This window comes from Lagenorhynchus albirostris, chromosome 14 (genome assembly GCF_949774975.1).
Source record: "Lagenorhynchus albirostris chromosome 14, mLagAlb1.1, whole genome shotgun sequence".
NCBI lineage: Eukaryota > Metazoa > Chordata > Mammalia > Artiodactyla > Delphinidae > Lagenorhynchus > Lagenorhynchus albirostris.
The window spans coordinates 17341728-17357725 of NC_083108.1; the positions used below are offsets into that span (position 1 = coordinate 17341728).

At 39.6% G+C, this 15998-nt stretch overlaps 1 protein-coding gene across 1 annotated transcript in view; it reads right to left on the bottom strand.

Annotated features, from left to right (window-relative positions):
- Positions 1-15998, bottom strand: part of WDR7 (WD repeat domain 7) — a 374300-nt gene that overhangs the window by 5077 nt on the left and 353225 nt on the right. The window contains exon 28 of the mRNA XM_060120872.1: positions 3917-4021. Coding sequence (XP_059976855.1) covers positions 3917-4021 — 105 coding nt within the window. The remainder of the gene's footprint in view (positions 1-3916; positions 4022-15998) is intronic.

A 15998-nucleotide genomic window follows, 5' to 3' on the forward strand; every position in this document is an offset into this window, starting at 1 on the left:
GAAAGACAAAGACTCTCAAGTTAAGTATAATTTGTTGTTCCTCACACCATCCTTTTCCTATGATCTCTTCAAATAAGAGATGAATCTGAAGTAGTAAGGGTGGGTATTGATTTTTCCAGTAAGCTCCATTGAAGAACTCTCACCAAAACAACTAGCCATTTTGTTATTCAATATTAATATTTGATCAGAGACTGGCTACAAATTTACTGGCATAAGTAAAGGCAATCTGAGTCCTGCATGAATGAAAACTACATGGAATTATAATATTTGGTCACATTAGGTTTTTTCTTCACTACCAAGATAATAAATACTCATCGTGGAAAATTCAAATAATAAAGAGCAGTATAAAAAAGAAAGCAAAAATCCTCTGAAATATCATTTCCCAGAGACAATCACTAACTTTTGGTAAACCTCTTCCCAGATCTCCAAGCCTACATCCACATAAGGAGAAGCAGGTTTAAGGAGTTTTACATAAACAGCCTCATATTAAAAGGCAGTTGCACAATCCGCTTTTTTCATTCAACAAAATGTTGAGGGCAATCTTTTTATGTTAATGACTATAGATTTACATCACCCTTTTAAAATGGCTGAATAGTATTCTATTGTAGGATAGAATAAAGAAAACTAAATGAAACCAATATCCATCTAATTTATTATTAGCATTCCTGGAAGAGGATACTTAATTGTTGGAGGGTGGTGGTAAAGTTCAGGTGAGAGAATGATGGTTGTGTTTCATTTCTAAACTCTCCTGGCTCAAATACCAATGGATACACTGAAGTGAAATATTCGAATAGTAGGAATATGTTGTTGGAGAATCAAAGGGCTTGAAAGATTGCCAAATTACATCATTTAGTGGCTGAGTATGTAAACGAACTAACGGCAACCATGGCTTTTTCCTTCCCTTTAAAAATAATGCTTCACAAGACCAGTTCTGAGAAGATTATTTTCTGAACATACCAGACATACATACAGATGTAATTCATCAAAACAGTAAGTGTTTTAATGTTATTCTCAGTGTAAGTAATGTTGCACCCAAACCTTTTACTAAGTCTCACTTGAGTAATTATGCAACCAGTAATTCTCATTAACACTCATTTCTCAGCAAAGATTTTAATAGCTGATGGCTTTTGTAAAGCTCTATATTTAATAAGGCTTCATTAAGATTTCAAAATATATTGCAGTACATTTCCTGGAATCATATAAAAGTATTATCATACATCATTAGACCTAAACAATATGTATATAAATAAATCAGCCCAGCCCATTTGGGGAGAGCCACGGTAGATCTAACACTGCTTTTTGGACTCCCTTTAATTCAAATAAAAACCCACTATACTTCTGGAAGAGGTTTTATTGTATTTTCTTGAGAAAGCTGAAATGATATTTCTGTGTCTTCCACTTAGATTTTAAGACCAAGCTGGGTATAATTTAAGCAGGGAAGAAATGGGCCACATTTTAAATTCTGACATTGGCTTTAGAGGCAAGAAAGACCTGGGTGCTGCCTGAGTTGCTTGGGTGCTCTGTCTGCTGAACACCCACCCCTGCAAGTAACACAAGGTGCCCCTGGAGAAGAGAGTGCAGACGAAGGAAAGGAGCTGGGCAGAGCCGCATGGACAGACGCGCAGGGTTAAGTGCACTTGGCGAAGCCCGGAGGCAACAGCAGGAGCCTGGAGGACAGAAAGAGGTGCTTCAAAAAGACAGCATCTAAGGAACAATCTTGATCTCCGGGGTGAGGAAGATACTAACGATAATTCCATCAATGAGCTGGGCAGCAACTCTGATAAACATAGAAAAAGCTTCAAGGAAGGGATGAACATATCCAAATAGGTCTCTGAAGACCTAGATAAGGGGGAAAAGGTTTACCACTTAGACATTCAGGAAAATACTGGGGAAAGTATTAGGAGGTATCCCTTTATATAAGGAAGTATATTTTCTTAGCAGGAAGAAAAATTGAACAACAAAAGATACTAACGATAATTCCATCAATGAGCTGGGCAGCAACTCTGATAAACATAGAAAAAGCTTCAAGGAAGGGATGAACATATCCAAATAGGTCTCTGAAGACCTAGATAAGGGGGAAAAGGTTTACCACTTAGACATTCAGGAAAATAAGGGGAAAGTATTAGGAGGTATCCCTTTATATAAGGAAGTACATTTTCTTAGCAGGAAGAAAAATTGAACAACAAAAAAGAAGAGATCTGGTTTTGTTTATTCCCAAGAATAAAGCATGGGGCGAACACAAGCTCCTGGAAAGCAGGGACCCGAGACTGCTTGGTTCCATGTCCCTAAAGCTAGGCTGGCACCCCGCGCTTCCACACCAGATACACGCCAAATGAAGGGAGTTTCACATGGACACTCCTCTGGGATTTCAAGAGAATAGGAAATTCAGGAAAATGGGTATCAAAGTACAGTCGGTGTCACAGACACCACTGCGTTGGCAGAAAAGAACAGTTGGTAGAGACACTATCTACAGGACCAATGTTGCAAGCGTTGTTTATGGACTTGCTGGGGGATTTCAGTGGGATAAAATACGAGTCCTGGGGTTACCCACTAGGAAAAATGAAGACTCGGTGACATCTCTAAGGAAAAGTTTAATATGAGCCAATTAAGATGCTGGAGATATATTCTGGAAGAAAGGATAATAAGAAAACAGACTGGAAAACTAAATTAGAGGAAAAGTAGAAAAAGCTAGGACAGATCTGGAAGTTGTCATGCTTCAATAGCATGTGGTTAATTAAGCAATTTATTGTATCTGTTTTACATTACATTGGCTATTGAGTTTTTAAAAATCGTCACATTGTGAAGTCTTGTTTAAACTTTTATTTGCTTTTTTACCTTTCAAAGCAATAAACTGAATCTCATAAAACATACCTGCATCCTAGGATAGGTAACAGAATTTTATATTAACTTGCGGCGGGGGGGAGTTGGTAATGTTTAACTTTTTTGTAATTATCAGGAGTAAGGTAATTAAAAAGAAGATGGGGGGCTTCCCTGGTGGCGCAGTGGTTGAGAGTCTGCCTGCCGATGCAGGGGACACGGGTTCGTGCCCCGGTCTGGGAAGATTCCACATACCGCGGAGCGGCTGGGCCCGTGAGCCATGGCGCTGAGCCTGCGCGTCCGGAGACTGTGCTCCGCAACGGGAGAGGCCACAACAGTGAGAGGCCCGCGTACCGCAAAAAAAAAAAAAGAAGATGCGATGGAGGTTAATCACTGAGGATGAAAGAAGTTCTATTATAAAACTCAGTTGCTCAAATTAATATTCACTGTAATCATAATCGAACAGAGCTGTTCTCATGTACTGCCAGTCCGTGATACTCAGATTTTTGAAAATGTTTTAATAGCTTGGAAATGAAGAGCATTATGGAAATTCAGAAAGCCAACGCAAATGAGATAATACACATGGGGCATGAGGTTACTACGAGGCTGCCCTTTCCCCTATGCCCTGTTGGCGTTGTCTGGATGCCTTGTGTAAATTAACAGCCTGAGCAGTGCTCCGTGCTCCAATTCCTTTCGGGCCAGGCCCTCACTTACATCTGAATGATGCCTACCTCTCTCCAAACACCCACCCCTCCCTACCCTGAATGCCTGGCCCTTCCTTGATGTCACCATGTCTCAGCTCAGGTGTCGCTGCCTCTGTGAAGCCGGCCCACAACCTTACTCCCAGGTTCCCCCTGTACTGTGGCTGCTTGATTTACTTGTGTCTCCCTCAGCTGAAAGCTTGGTGAGAGCAGACCCCCTCCTTCTAGGTTGCTAATTGTATTCTCAGCAGCCCCTGCGTGCTGGCAGCTGGTACATAACCAGCAAGCAATAAGTACTTGATATCTGTTGAAAGAAGGGAGGGAGGGCACAAGGGAGCCTTTCCCAGCACAAGCGGATCGTGCACCACACGTCAAGACCCTGCAGCATGTTCACTTACCTGCCAGAAGGAAATGTGGCTGTCTGTGTTTGAGTAGGTGGCAAGATATCGTCCATCAGGAGCAAAGGCCACGGCAGTGATGGGTCCCTTGTGACCATGGATTGTCTGAAATAGAATTCAGAGTCATTCATCGTATGCACTGCACAGAGCTGCTACGCATACGGATGCAAATACGTTCAATGCTGAAAAAGTTATGTCGTGGCTATTAGAAACCATTAATGTTCTTTACTTCAAAATTTAGGTTAGAAAAAGAGGAAAAGCAACCAAAGTTCTCTCACTGATACATCCAGGGGCTTTGACCTTGTTCTGAGGAGTCCACCTGTCTCCTACTTGGGAGGACAGCATGAGTCCGAAGGAAAAGCATATATTAACGGGCAAACCAATGTGTTAATTCATTTATGTCCATGAGACGGAAGAATTTTACAATTAATTAGGAAGGTGAAAAACTGATCACCAAATCTACCCAGGAACTTCATCTGAAATGAAAACCAATCAAAGCTGTGTCGTAACATCCCCGTTCTGGAAGGAGTCAAAAACTATAATTCCAACCCCTTAATAATTATACATCTTTCACATTTTACGCTTCATTTCCCACCAATAGCACTGTGTTTAAATGCATATGGCCACGATTAGTACACATACATACACGCATGAATTGGAGGTTTGAGCACACATATAAGTTAAATGCTATTAAAAACAAGTTAACAGGGATAATTCTGAGCCTTTGCCAAATAGCTATCATTGATTTAACCATGAATAAAAAAAAAGGATGTTGTATTTTAGACGCGGTCTTTGATAAAAGGTCTTTACTAAGAAAAAATTACACTCACGTTTAATGATATTAATAGTTACCGAAAGGACTGGAATACTTAGCAAATTAGCATAATACTGTATTGTTTCTACACAAACTATTAAAGACCATATCTCTACCACACGAAGCAATATTCAGTCTGCTTACAACGGGAGGTTGGTCTCCCCTCTTGGTTAGGAAAGAATGGGGAAAGGTGTTCCCTTAAACTAAGGCAATGCTAGGAAGGGTTGTTTCCATCTGCTGTTTCTTGATGACGAACTGTGAGCCTTGAGTCTTGGCGGGAGCTTCAAGCTCACTGCGTGATTCAGGGCCCCTCCACCTCCGCCCTGCCACACCCATACTGTGAATTTCAGTAAGACACTTCTCACAATTCATATCTGAGTGATTACAATGAGGAAGGGAGACAGGGATGGGGGTGTGGGAACGTTCCTCAGTGCTTCTTGGGTTTCGTTCTTTCCTGTCATTAGACAAGGCACTGTGGGATCCAAAATAATGCCTGTTTTTCAACACTCAGAGAAAAAAATGTTATACTGGTAGCACTGGGCTTTGGGCTGGCAGAAGACACGGCTCTGAGTCAGACTGCCTGCCTTGCACTCGGGCTCCACTGCTTCCTGTGGAAGCTGGCGCAAGTTATTGACGTCCCTTAACCTCAAGAGCACCCACGTCTATGAAGCAGAGGTGACGATGATGATGTTGATAACGGTATTGAGAATGATACTGATAACTCCTGCCTCAAAGAGCTTTGTGAAGATTAAATGAGTTAGTACATACATAGCCCTCTGCACAATGCACGGCACATAATAAGAATTCAATGAATATTAATATTTGTGTTACTCCTCCTTATTTAAAGATGATCAGATGAATATACTTGAAAGTTGCTAAGACAGTAGATCTTAGATGTTCTTACCACAAAAAAGAACTGGTAGTCACATGATGGTACGGAGGGGTTAGATAACGCCAGGGTGAGTGACCATTTGCAATATATAAGTGTATCAAATCATCACGTTGTACACCTTAAACTTACACGTTATATGTCAATTATATCTCAATAAAGCTGAAAAAAAACATGACCAGACAAATGTAAACAATCACAAAAATCAATTACTTGAGTATGCCACTTAATGAACCCCCAAAAAATCATATACGAAACCAGATTATACATATATGGGTTTGACCTGCAAAATGATTTTTAAAAAGTTTCTGAGCCTATATTCTAATTCATTAAACATCACTTAAAATCAAGATTTCTAGCCTCTCCTGGAAAAGCCCAGGAATGCTTCCACTCTGGCAATCCTGGGTCTTTGCACGTGGCAACGTGGGCCAGGCTGAGCGGAGGTGCCCTGTGGGCCTGGGCGTTTGCTCTCATGTCCCAGCCCTGACTCAAGCGGTTCTGTGTACTTAACACCGACTGCCTGACTCCCTTATTTCCTGTCTGGTCCCTCATGGCATTTAATGCAACCTTTCCATTAAAAATATTTCATTCAAAATAGTTTCTTCCATGCTCTGGGGTCCTGGTATGCATCAAAAGTGTGAGCACACTAAAAGCTCCTCTAAAAGCTTGCCCTTCTTGCAAGCCCCCCTGCTCCACCAAAGCCCAGCTCCACGTAGAGGTGGATTCAACCCTCCTGCTGGAGTTAGGGCCCCTAAGTCTCAAAGCAGAATGCTAAGCCTACCTCCTTCAGATTAGCATCCCTCCTTACTCAGCAAGCAGAATGTGCTTCAGATAAGAAGAGAGTGCAAGAGTGAGCAGGCTGTAACCCAGAAGGTCCAAAAGGATGTACCAACACAATGATCTCCTTAACATACCCCTCCGTGAGGTTGGCTAAGGTGGCCCTGTAGTAAAGGCAGAAAGCCAAGCACACAGGCTCCTAATATTCCATATTATATCTTCATCCTTTATAGTGTTTGGAACGTCCACTTGAATACTTCCGTGTCAGCTGAAGACACTCTTCATTATGTTATCTAGTGTCTCTAATAGAAGATCCTGTGAATTAAGTTCATCTTGGAATTTTCTGCCAGGAAAATGTTGATCTTTCCAGATAAATTTTGTTGGTTTCTTTTATCATGAAAAGATAATTACACAATCTCACACGAGCTTGCTTTCCTTCCAGGAAACTCAGAACTATATTTATGCTCATTCTAGGCGTCTAGTAATACATACTTCTTCCTCATTTCACTAATCACGGTCCTGTTTTCCTTCATTGTTTTTATTGTCAAGGTGAGATACTGAGTTTAATGTGTTAGTTTCTTTAAAGTCTGTTTGGAACAAAGGGGAACTATACTTTAGATCAGAACACATCAACACACACACACACACACACACACACACACACACACACACACACACACACACGCACAGTGTGATACTGCGAGGTGCCCCACAGGCTGTCTTTCAAAGCAACATAGAGAAAAACCACAGGGTACTGACTGCAGTGTCAGCTGATAGACCTGTTGTCTCCTAAGAAAGCAAGTACCACTCATGGTAGCTCAGGGAAGCTCACCATTTTAAATGGTTTGGTACATCTGGTGAGTTCATTACAGGCTCAGCCTGAGAGGTGCTTCAGTCCCCAGTGTAATGGAAATGTTGCCATTGTCTTTTGTTCAGAATCTCTGAATTTCTCTCAGATCTGCGCAGGTACCACCTGAACTGACTTCAACCCTCTATTCTGGCATGAGATGCAGCTCTGTGCGGATCACAGTGAACCTGTAAGTGCTTTGTGATGGGGCAAACCCAATGGTTTGGGATCTTAAACGCTCAACTAGAAAGAACATTTTCCAAAACAATGGGTTTCAAAATAAAAGGAGGTTTGGTTTACTTTTTATACGTGGATGAGTATCATATGCCGTTATATTTTTAGTCAAAGAAATTGCTGTCTTGAAAAGACAGAAATGGAATATAAAGAAATTAATCTAATTCAAGAAGTGCTATGAACAATAAAAGAAATCAAGCAATTATTCCTAGCAGGAGACAGAGTGCTGAATTGTTAAACACTCTCTCCCCCTTTTTCTTATGAAAGAAAAGGAACTGAGAGGCCTCATTAATAAGAAGCAACACTTGCACTTACCCAACAGTTTTTAACAGGCACATTCAATGTGCTCGGCAAAGAATATAATTAACCCTGTTGTACAGAGGAGGAGAGACACGGATTTCCAAAATGATTTGGTCAGCATCAATACAAATTATGACTTTCTAGAATGTTCTCTAAAACTGCTCTCTCTTCCTGGAGTTCTTGCTATTCAGCTTCCAAATGTCAAATTTGAGAATTGAAACCAAGATGTAGGACTCTACTGCACCCACTTTACAGACTGAACAAGATCAAAGAGAACATCTAGTCATTTCCAGGCCTCGTCACTTTTTTAAAGGGGAGGAAAATACTCCAGCCAAACAAAATTTCCTACTTTTAACATAAATTCTGAAGAAGAGATTTCCAAATGCAGGTACAATTTTGCTATCATAAACACCATCACAAGGGAAAGACTTATAAAGGACTGACCCATGTATTTTGTATAACAGTTACTAAACTAAAAAAAAAAAAAAGAGGACTTTGACCGAACTTTCACAGCCCCAGGGTCTGTAGGGCCTGAGAGGGAAGGGGGCCACCCTGGTCGCAGGCCTTCTTGGGGAGCAGTACGGCCGGCTCAGGAGGAAAACAGGTAGCGACAGTCTGAGGGGTGACTGAAGCTGAGCTGCAGGTGTGTCCCCAGTTGGCTGCGCATGGTCTCTGAAATTTCTACAAATACAATTGTGCTTTCAGTTGAGGCGTTTTCCCTAGCATGTGCTCTGGCAGACAGCAAACAGGACAAACCTGCTTTCATGAGATACAAGCATGGCAGATGCCTTGAGTTTAGGGTGAGCGTGAATGAAGTGTCCATCTGTGTACAAACACAGGAAAGAGCTGGAGACAGGCCAGATATACAGGGAAGTGAGTGCTCAGGAAGTGAGGACGAGCCCCGAAAAGAAAAGGAGAGGCAACAGCAAAGACCTACAAATACCTACATTTTCCTAGGGCTGGTCCTTTACTGATAACAAACAACGCAAAGTGAGGTTCAGGACACGCTCTCCTCTGTACCCGAAGCACCAACCCAACATCTGGCATCTCTTCCCAACAGCAGCCAAAGTCAGGAACAGGCGGATAAGGAAGGTGGATCAGGGTCTGATTTGCGTGCCTTTCTGACATCCCAGTACAGGCTGCTGATTTCCCCGCTGACCGGTAGGGAGGGAACGGCTCAAGGCTGAGGGGAGACAAAGACATTGCTCTGACAGCTTTGTTTGTTAGGCAAGGGGGAGACTCATCAAAAAAAGAGCCATTTCAAAAGAGTTGCAAAGTTAAGAATTAATTATGTTCAAGAAAAAAATACCCCTTTCCTTTCTCCGAAGCAACCAATTTGTGAAAATTGTATTATATATTTAAGGTTCACCTGCTCAAGGAAACAAATGATTTAGGCAGATGATAACACATTTAAAAAAAAGTCTCATCTATGGCCGATTAGGAGGCCCGAGTCAAATTTAATTCCCACTATGAACTAAGCCTTCTGCAGCCCTTTTGTGTGTGGGATCTTAAGGCCATATGACGTGGCCAGGAACATTGAAAGGCCACCCATTTTCTTTCGTATGTGCACGGGGCTGCCTTAAAGCAGGCCAGATGAAAATCCATTCTGTTTTCAAATCTCTCTAGAGAAGATGCCAAACCCCCTTTCTGTGTTTAACACTGTGCTGTCAGGAAATTTTTCCTTTTTCAAATCTAAATCCAAAATGCTACAGTGTAAGTAGGCTGCTTCCTCTGTTCTAGCCTCAGTAGAGATGGAGAACAGCTGGTCACCAATCTTAGTATGATAACCTTTTATAGCCTTGAAGGCTGTTACTGCAACTTGCTCCTTTCTTACTTATTTATTTTTTATTTTCAGGATTTAAAAAAAATTCAGTGACTACCATGTAACCTTTCCTTTCAGGTCTCATTTTCCAACTCTTAAAATAATTTCTGTAGCTTTTCCTTAAACTTCCTCCAAGCTTTCAAATCATGACATCTTAGAGTTGGATGGTATCTTAAAGGTCAACCACGTCTCAAAATGTGGGATTTCAAACCGGACTGAGTGCTGGAACAGGCAACTGGCTGTCGTTATAGTTTCTCATAACACCAAGCAGGAGGCCAGGACTATGCTTATTTTATCACAAACCTGCAACCGTGGCTGGCAAAGCTGGTAAAGTTGTTGGCCTGCAGATAGCTGACGCCCCGCAGTCCTCACACCTGTGGGGAGAGGCAGGGTCCCTGAGCCCACTGCTATCATGGTAGATGAAGGAAAACTCTTTTCCTTGACCTTAAACAGAGGTTTAAAGATTAGAAGCTGCCTCACCCCTCTTCGGGAGTGGGGAAGTAGGTGGATGGTGGCCCCATTGCTCTCATCAGCAGTCTCTCTTCCTAGGGCCCTGAAGGTTTTCACCCTCCCATGAGCTCGCCTGTGCCCCCACAGAGGCAATACCCGCCTACAAGTACCATAAATAGGCACTTCTTGAGGAAAGAATCATAAAACTAGGGACCCAGCTTTTTGTCACTTGGAACACAAAAGATGGAAACTAAAAGTATTGACTAAAATGGAGGTATATGGGAAATGCACTCCAAACATCCCCTAGCATTGAAAGGAGCCCAGCTTCTCTTACTGGCTGTACTATCCATGACTGTGTAAGCATATCTGCCTCGATGCTGCCCTTTGGTGGTTCTACAATAATTTTGAACAGAGATCTGAGGGTTGAAAATGGGTTGTTCAACTCAATAATTTCTTTTCTCGATGGAGGGACAAGCCAATATTTTTTATTCACATTATGCCAACTCTATATTATAGAGTCAACCCATTGTGGCATTTGTCAATCCAAGGGGTATCAGAATGATTCAATGAATTGAGTTATCTTCTATCACTATCTAACTGAAAAGAATATATATTCAGGGCAAAGGACAAGTAGATATGACATCATTTTAACATCTTAATGGAAAACAGATTTAAGGATAAATATAATAAAGTTCGCTATCTTAAGTTATATTATAAGATATAATGCCTCCAGTAAACAGACTTTAGTCCCTAAAAATAGCTGCAGCATTTACTGTACATTTTCAGTTACTGAAAGTTACTTAAATGTCATTTGGGAATAAACTGACTGACACTGATGAATTAAAGGAGATTTTTTTGATATCTACATACTGGTAATCCTTAAGACACAGGCAATCGTTTTTGAAATTTCTTTGTGGAGGATTATAACCAACATGTGTGTGCACAACACACTTATCCAGGAATAGTAAGAATCAAAAAATGCTCAAGATTGCTTCACTATTGTAATTTAGGCATTAGTAAGAATTTCAGATTTTTAGGATACTGAGGCTTATATTTTCACTAATATCAATTATACATTATCAAAATTAATTTAAAAAGGAAGATCTACAAATGAATAAGTAGAGAGTAACCATTTAATAGTTGATTTCCAATCTTAAAATACTGTAGCCATCATAACAGCAACCTCTATGAAAAAAATATCTACTGGTCTTAGGCATTGACTCCCTTCTATTCAATTGAGGAACTTTTTCAGATTCAAATAAATTTTCCGTAAGTCTCACCACTTAGTCTTTCTTCCTCTTTTTCTTGCTACAGATAATCAGGAGCTGACCACACATGTTTACCTGTATACACACACACACACACACACACACACACACCCGTCTTCTGCTTTACTAGAGCAAATATTTTCAGGATGCAGTAACTAAAAAATACCCACTTCAATTATAATAACTGATGTAGTATGTTTGTGTTGTGTGTGAGACTCTTTCAAGTTAAATAATGATAACAGAAGAAAAAAATCTAGTTTAAGACATAATTCCAACCGTAACATTTTTCATATACATTAACATTTTAAAATAGAGTCATATTTAAAGATTATTTATGGATACTCAAATACTGAATACCTATATGATTTAGATAAATGTGCTTCAGTTTCAAATAAAAAGGATAGAGAATAAATTAATTGTTATCAACTATTCACACTGCTGGTATGAAATAATTGTAAGACATTTATTAAAGTATAACTTTCTGTAGCTTTTAAGAATATTCAAATGTTTTCTATAGATCTCAGACCCAAAGCTAAGTATTTTTTTTATCATATTTCTAATATAAATCTATTCAAACACATGATAGAAGTCTTAAAATGAACAAAGTTTTGCTTTTGTATTCTCAGACTATGAAGATTCTGATAAAAAAATTCTGTTGTTAAATAGTCAAAGGATTCCTGAGAAATTGGACCAACATAAAATGGTTATATAATTTTTCAAAGAAGACAGGAGAAAATATTCTTAAAGATAATACTGTGCCACAAAAGTAAAGCCCAATTGCTTCCACTTGGAATTCCTTAGGACATGGACTGTCGTATCTCTGTGCCCTCTCAAAAGACTGCAGGCCCTTCCATAGCAGCCTTCAGCAGACATGTGTCCACGTGAACCAACGGGGACAGCAATCACATTCCTGAGGAATCGTCCATCCAGATGGACCTCAGCATTTTCGTGGGTTCTGATTTGGGTTAAGGCGAACACAGAAGATGGTTTTGGCTACAGCCTTAGGACAGGGCCTTCACCCAGGTGCTCTCCCACCTCTCTTTGGCCTGGTACAGTGCCTGGTGACACAAAACGGTCTTATGCAGATTGTACTAATATGGAATTTATATTTTTCAAAATCACATTTCAAAAGGATCTAATGTTTTCATCATTTCAAAAAGAGAAGTGACTTGAAAGTGTTAACGAAACCTAAAGCATTACATAAATTTCTAAAATTCATACGTGTATTAACCGATATATTACTATATCTTCTGGCTCATATTTATTTTGGAGAATGACAGAGTACATACACTAATAGAAATACAGATTCAAGAATTTTATACTTTTATGTGTGGTTTATTAGGCTTCTTTAACTTATTAAAACAAAATCAGATTAGTCTGAAACGTAACCTAATTAATACTGACCTATATTACAAGGTCTATTTCTTTTGTTAAGTCAAGACATGCCAAATTAGAAAACTGTAAAATCATCCTCCTATCTTTGAAGTATCATTCCATATTTTTAATATTAAAATAGTAATAAAACAATAAAATATATATGTAAAAATTTTTTTCCAAATAGCAATTGAATTTTAAAACATTCCCTGGCAATTACTATGGCAAAATAACACTGATACTACTTGTCAGCCCTGACTTATTCTTAGACTACCCCATCTTTGTCTAGGGGATTAAAATTTGACCTTGTTGCTCTTTTGAATGGGCAAAATTTTCTGGGACACAATTTGCTTATTTGTAAAATAAGGATAATATCTTTCTTGCCTACCTCATGGGATTCAATATTTTTTGGAGAAATGTACTTTAAAATGTTTATCAAGAGCTTATTACGTTATAAGCCCCATGTTAGATATCAGTAGAAAGATGAGACATGGCCCCTTCCAGTGAATCTAGGAGACTGGGACAGGTTGACAGTAAGCAACTAGTGTGTGACATACGAAATGGCATAACAGAAATGTGTGTTAGGTGCCATGGAAACACAGATGAATAAGCAGCAATTTCTGTTCAGGGGTAGATGTCAAAACAAGATACAGAAAGAAGGTGGTAGTGGAGTTGAGCTTTAAAGGAGAAGTTGGCCTGAAGGACAAGACTTGAAAGGCCCAGATCCCAGCGGATAGGTGAGGCAGACCTGTGAGAGTGAAGATGTGGGAGAGGTCCAGGAATTGTCCCTCTGCCACTGGGAGTGTCAGGGGGCAGAGGACGATGAGGAGGGACAGGTTTGGGGATGAGGGAAAAAGCTAGCTATGGCCAGGCTATAGACTGCCTTTTTCTTGTGCTAAGAAATTTAGACTTAGTTCATAGTCCCAAACTCCATAGGGAGTTTCCCAAAGTTTTAAAGTAAGAGAATGGTCAGATGAGACCGGTTTTAGGAAAATTCTGGCAGAGAGAGGAGAGAAATTAGAGAAAAAGGAATGGTTGGCAGGCAAATATAGTAGGTAAATTAAGAGTTGAATGAAGAACCAGATGCGGGCAGGAAAGAGAGGTCCAACTGGGCGGGTGGTGATGCTGTTTCCTGGACAGGGAAGCATAAGAAAAAGAAAGTGCTTTTAGTGGGGATGGGAGGGGTTGGTGGGACATCATCAGGGGGAAATAATAAGCTTAGTTTGGGAGATGTAGATATTAAGGTGGAGGGCTTGAGCAGGTAGTTGGAAATATGTCAGAAAATGAGAAAGAAAAATTTGGAGCTCAGGAAAAGATTTATGGAAGGAGAGACAGATTTGGGAGTTATTAGCACACAGACAGACGCTGAAGGCATAGATCCCGCACTCGGCAGTGTTCCTGGCACACAGCAGTCTCTCTGTGACTATCTGTTAAATAACTGAGTGTAAGGGGCTGAGATAACCCATGAAGAGCAGAAACAGTGAAAGGAGCAAAAGGATGCAGTTAAAATGACAGAGGACACTACCAGTGTAAGGCGTGCGCAGAAAAGAAAGAGCTGGTCTATTTTACAATTTGTAGACTTGAAATCTCAGTTTTTAACTAATATTTTTAAGTGACAGATTTCAAAGTTGTCCCCAGTGAACAAGTCACTTTTCAGGTAGAGAATTTTGCAATGAATCACTGCAGTTAATACCCAACAAAATTGCTTTGAAGTTTGATAACAATTTTATATTTTATTTATTTTTTTTTTTGCGGTGCGCGGGCCTCTCACTGTTGTGGCCTCTCCCGTTGCGGAGCACAGGCTCTGGACGCGCAGGCTCAGCGGCCATGGCTAACGGGCCCAGCCGCTCCGCGGCATGTGTAATCTTCCTGGACCAGAGCATGAAGCCATGTCCCCTGCATCGGCAGGCGGACTCTGAACCACTGCGCCACCAGGGAAGCCCACAATTTTATATTTTAAATATAACTCTTTATCAAGCAGTAATTATTTAACTCAGATCAGTAAATAATTTATTAAAAAGGCAGATTGCTAGGATCAAAAGCATATATTTGAACTTCTAATTCCAAACAGCCAATACTAATCAACTGACAAAACTGATAGTCCAATTTCGCTAATTTTAACTTTGCTTAAATTTCATCAGTTATCCACAAATTCTGATATTTCAGAAAGGTCGTTATACAATAGGGTTAAGACTTCCCTGAGTATAACTATAAAAAGACAAAAAAGATATACTATTAAAAGGAAAGACAAAAAGGATTTAAAACGGAACTTGTATGCCTGTGTATGTATGTATGCATGTATACACACATATGTATTTGGTTGCTCACTTTGATATACAGATCCCTTTCAAAAATGAAAGGAGAAATATTTTAACCAAATTAATGATTTATAAAGACTCATATTAATGATCACAATCACCAACTTTGTTCTGATAGAAATTTCACTGATTTACTAGATTCATAAACTAGAATCAATGCAAGATATACTGGATAATTTACTACTAATTATAGTCACACAATGCATATTTAAGCAAGCACTCCCTATAGTTTGGTCAAAGGGAAGTCACTTACACACAAAGGAAAATGAATTAAATATCTTCGTGCTGAGAATAAGCTCTACAGGAATATCTATTTGATACCCCTAGAGTGGGAGATATGCTGGCTGAAACCTTTTTATCTTTAATGCAATCACATTGTCTAATGATAAGCCAAACTAAAAGGCCAATTCATTATGAAATTCAATATCAGGACCATCAAACTCTTTAGCACTTAATAAGCAATTAATATTTGTCAATAAAAATTGTTTTGGTAACACAAGGTGAAAATCAATAACCCTAGCCCACTTGTTGCCTTCTGTAGCACTGACAAGCTATCCAAATAACTACAATCCTTAAGGGAAACAAGTGCTTTGATGTTTTAATTTATGTTGTTCCCAAGGAAACATGAATCCTTTGAAGCTTTTTGTTTATAACTCAGAATGCACTTTGTTAGTAATCTGCTTATAATTGCCATCATGTATGTAACCCACAGATGTGTGCCTTAAAACAACACACTATGACTTATGACAAATACTATTAAAAGCATACTTAATAGTATGCACACTAATTTTATTCACTTTTGAGCAAAAGCATGTAAAACTCAAGCAATAGCCCTCCATTTAATATAATATTTTCCTTTTAGGAGTAAGTATATAAAGAAGGCAGCATGGACACATTTCTGAAGGCTTAATAGATTATATATATGAACTCTGCATTAGCAAAAATGATTTTTAATAGAAGTATGATTTTTATTTTGGAGCTTTTCTTTA